Here is a 2,326-nt window from a genome sequence, read left to right on the forward strand (position 1 = left end):
ATGTGATTGATACAATTGATGTATGGATTGTAAATGTAAGAGCCCTCAAAATGTTTTGGTTTTTTTTAAAATCAGGTAAGAAAAAAAAAGGGGAACATCAAACCTCCCCCACCTGAGCCAGGCAGAGGCTTGAAAATGGCACTCTGGGTAGGGGAAATAGCATTTCATAGCTTATATTTTCATTTAAATGGAAAAACAACTTACAAAGAAATTGTCTGGAATGTGCCTTTCAACGTGGCTAAGAGACATACGCTAGTCCCATATCAAACCGGCAGTATTTAAATAACTGCCTTTGGAATCAAAGAACACTATTTTCAATATGGCGCAAAATTAAAGGGGGGGAAAAGTTATTCAGATACATCTACACAATCTTTTGGCTGAAGGGCCAGGATATTTATTATGAATCTGCTTTGGAATTTTATTTTCTTGAATGTTATAGAGATTTAGCAAGTGAGGAAAGATGCCGTCCTCTTGTAATTCTGAATTCATGGGGGTTTGATTTGACTGGACTAAGAATCAGGCAAAACCCCTAAATGTAAGTCATCAGTCTACAAGAGACCTCGGTGCGAGTGCAGGATTGGATCCACTTAAATTAAGCAAATATTGTAACAAAGTGGGTCACACAATTTTGTTGGGTTTCCCAACGCATCTAAGAGTTATGTTTACACTACATTGCGTCTCTTCAAGGCGCCCTGGGGCCACTGTCAGGGACGCACTGGACTGCTAATTACAAGGTCAGTGGTTCAGACCCACCAACTGCTCCTCAGGAGAAAGAAGAGGTTGCTCACTAAAGATTACAAAGCCTCAGAATGGGCAGGTAGTCCACTAAGTGTGCAATAACATAATGGAAAGTTGTGAGAATTATCAAAATGTGACAGAGACACAGAGTGAGCACGCGCTGTCGGAACAGTGGTGCCGGGAGACTTGCTCAACACGAGGTTACCACAAACCTTCAGTTTGTAAAACAGACATGTAGCATCGGTGAAATGCACTGGCACGGTTTGCCCGTATACATTATCAATGTGCTATTAAATTATATGGGCTTCAAAAAGTTTAAGGAGAAGTGGAATGAAAAAATAATGAAATTTTCCCATGGGCTTGTTGGAGCTCCTTCGTACACATTACTGGGCTGCCAACAAAACTAACTTTGGGCAAGTTTGAAGACACTGCAAGTTTTAAGATGATTGGGGAACCAGTCGTTTCTGACCCTTAAAAACCACTAAGAGGCCGGTTACCCGGTGGTTTAGTTGCCAGGGAGTCCTTTTGACTCATGGCGGGTGGCCTCACATACGCAGAATAGGCCTGCTCCATCGGGCTTTTGAGGTTACCTTTCAGAAACGGGTCACCAGGCCCGTCTTCCCAAGTGCCTCTAAGTGAATTAGAATCAGCAACCTTTAGGCTCATAGTTGAACCTGGAACTGTTTACAGCACTCATGGCTCCCAGTCACAGTAGACCAAAACTCCATTAGATCTTAACATTCGATTCTAGCATTGCAAAGCTCTCTCTAGATATTACTTTTATTTTAGGAGTCTAGAACTATAGAACTCAGAATGTGAGTGGCGTGAAGAGGTAAGGATCGGAGGAACACGGCAGTCCAAAAGTCTTGTAAATTATTAGACCATATATTGTCCTGTATTAAAGTGAATTATACAGAAGTGTGCAAAAAATTGCAATAACATTCTCAAGAAAACCCCCTAGTGGACGTTAGCATTATTATTTAAGTTATATAAAATACATCTTTATAAAAGTACAGATTAAATTTTTTAAAATTATATCCACTGATAAGTCAGGTTCACTTTTAAGTACTAAAATAAGATCCCATCATTCTAAATGATTTCTTAGTCCTAGGGAGCCACTAGAAATCTGTAGCAAATAAAAATAAGTCCAATTCCTTGAGGGAAAGGGCCTTGAAGTTTCAGCTGTCCTTAAGCTTGTCTTCCTGAAGCTTTTCAGCTGAGGGATCCTCCACCGTATTGTGCACCGATTGCTAGCCGTCCCTGGGTTTTTCAGGATCCATAGAGGAGTCTTGTAAAGCCCCGACTTGTGCCGTGAAGCTGTTAGTTTGTTGCCCCCAATCATAATAATCTGGAGCAAAACTGAAAAAAGAAAGAGAAATATTTCAGTGGCTTAAAGCATTATACTGATTACATATGGCATGTCTACTGGAGGCCAATAGAAATGGTATTTGGTATAAATTAGATAATCCTCAAGTTCCTTAAATGTGGCTGAGTTAGTTAATTGTGCCAGCCTGGCCGATAATCACATGTGGTGCTGGTTGAAAGGCGGAGGGATAAATGGGTGGTGAAGCCTCGCCTTTCTAGTTCT

At 40.8% G+C, this 2,326-nt stretch overlaps 1 protein-coding gene across 1 annotated transcript in view; it reads right to left on the minus strand.

The window, feature by feature from the left end:
* Positions 1-1,502: 1,502 nt before the first annotated feature.
* Positions 1,503-2,326, minus strand: part of GPR137B (G protein-coupled receptor 137B) — a 65,111-nt gene continuing 64,287 nt past the window's right edge. Inside the window, exon 7 of the mRNA XM_004711773.2 lies at positions 1,503-2,097. Coding sequence (XP_004711830.1) covers positions 1,989-2,097 — 109 coding nt within the window. The 3' untranslated portion in view covers positions 1,503-1,988. The remainder of the gene's footprint in view (positions 2,098-2,326) is intronic.

This window comes from Echinops telfairi, unplaced genomic scaffold (genome assembly GCF_000313985.2).
Source record: "Echinops telfairi isolate 266 unplaced genomic scaffold, ASM31398v2 ScPeMD7_655;HRSCAF=1070, whole genome shotgun sequence".
In the NCBI taxonomy this organism is placed as follows: Eukaryota; Metazoa; Chordata; class Mammalia; order Afrosoricida; family Tenrecidae; genus Echinops; species Echinops telfairi.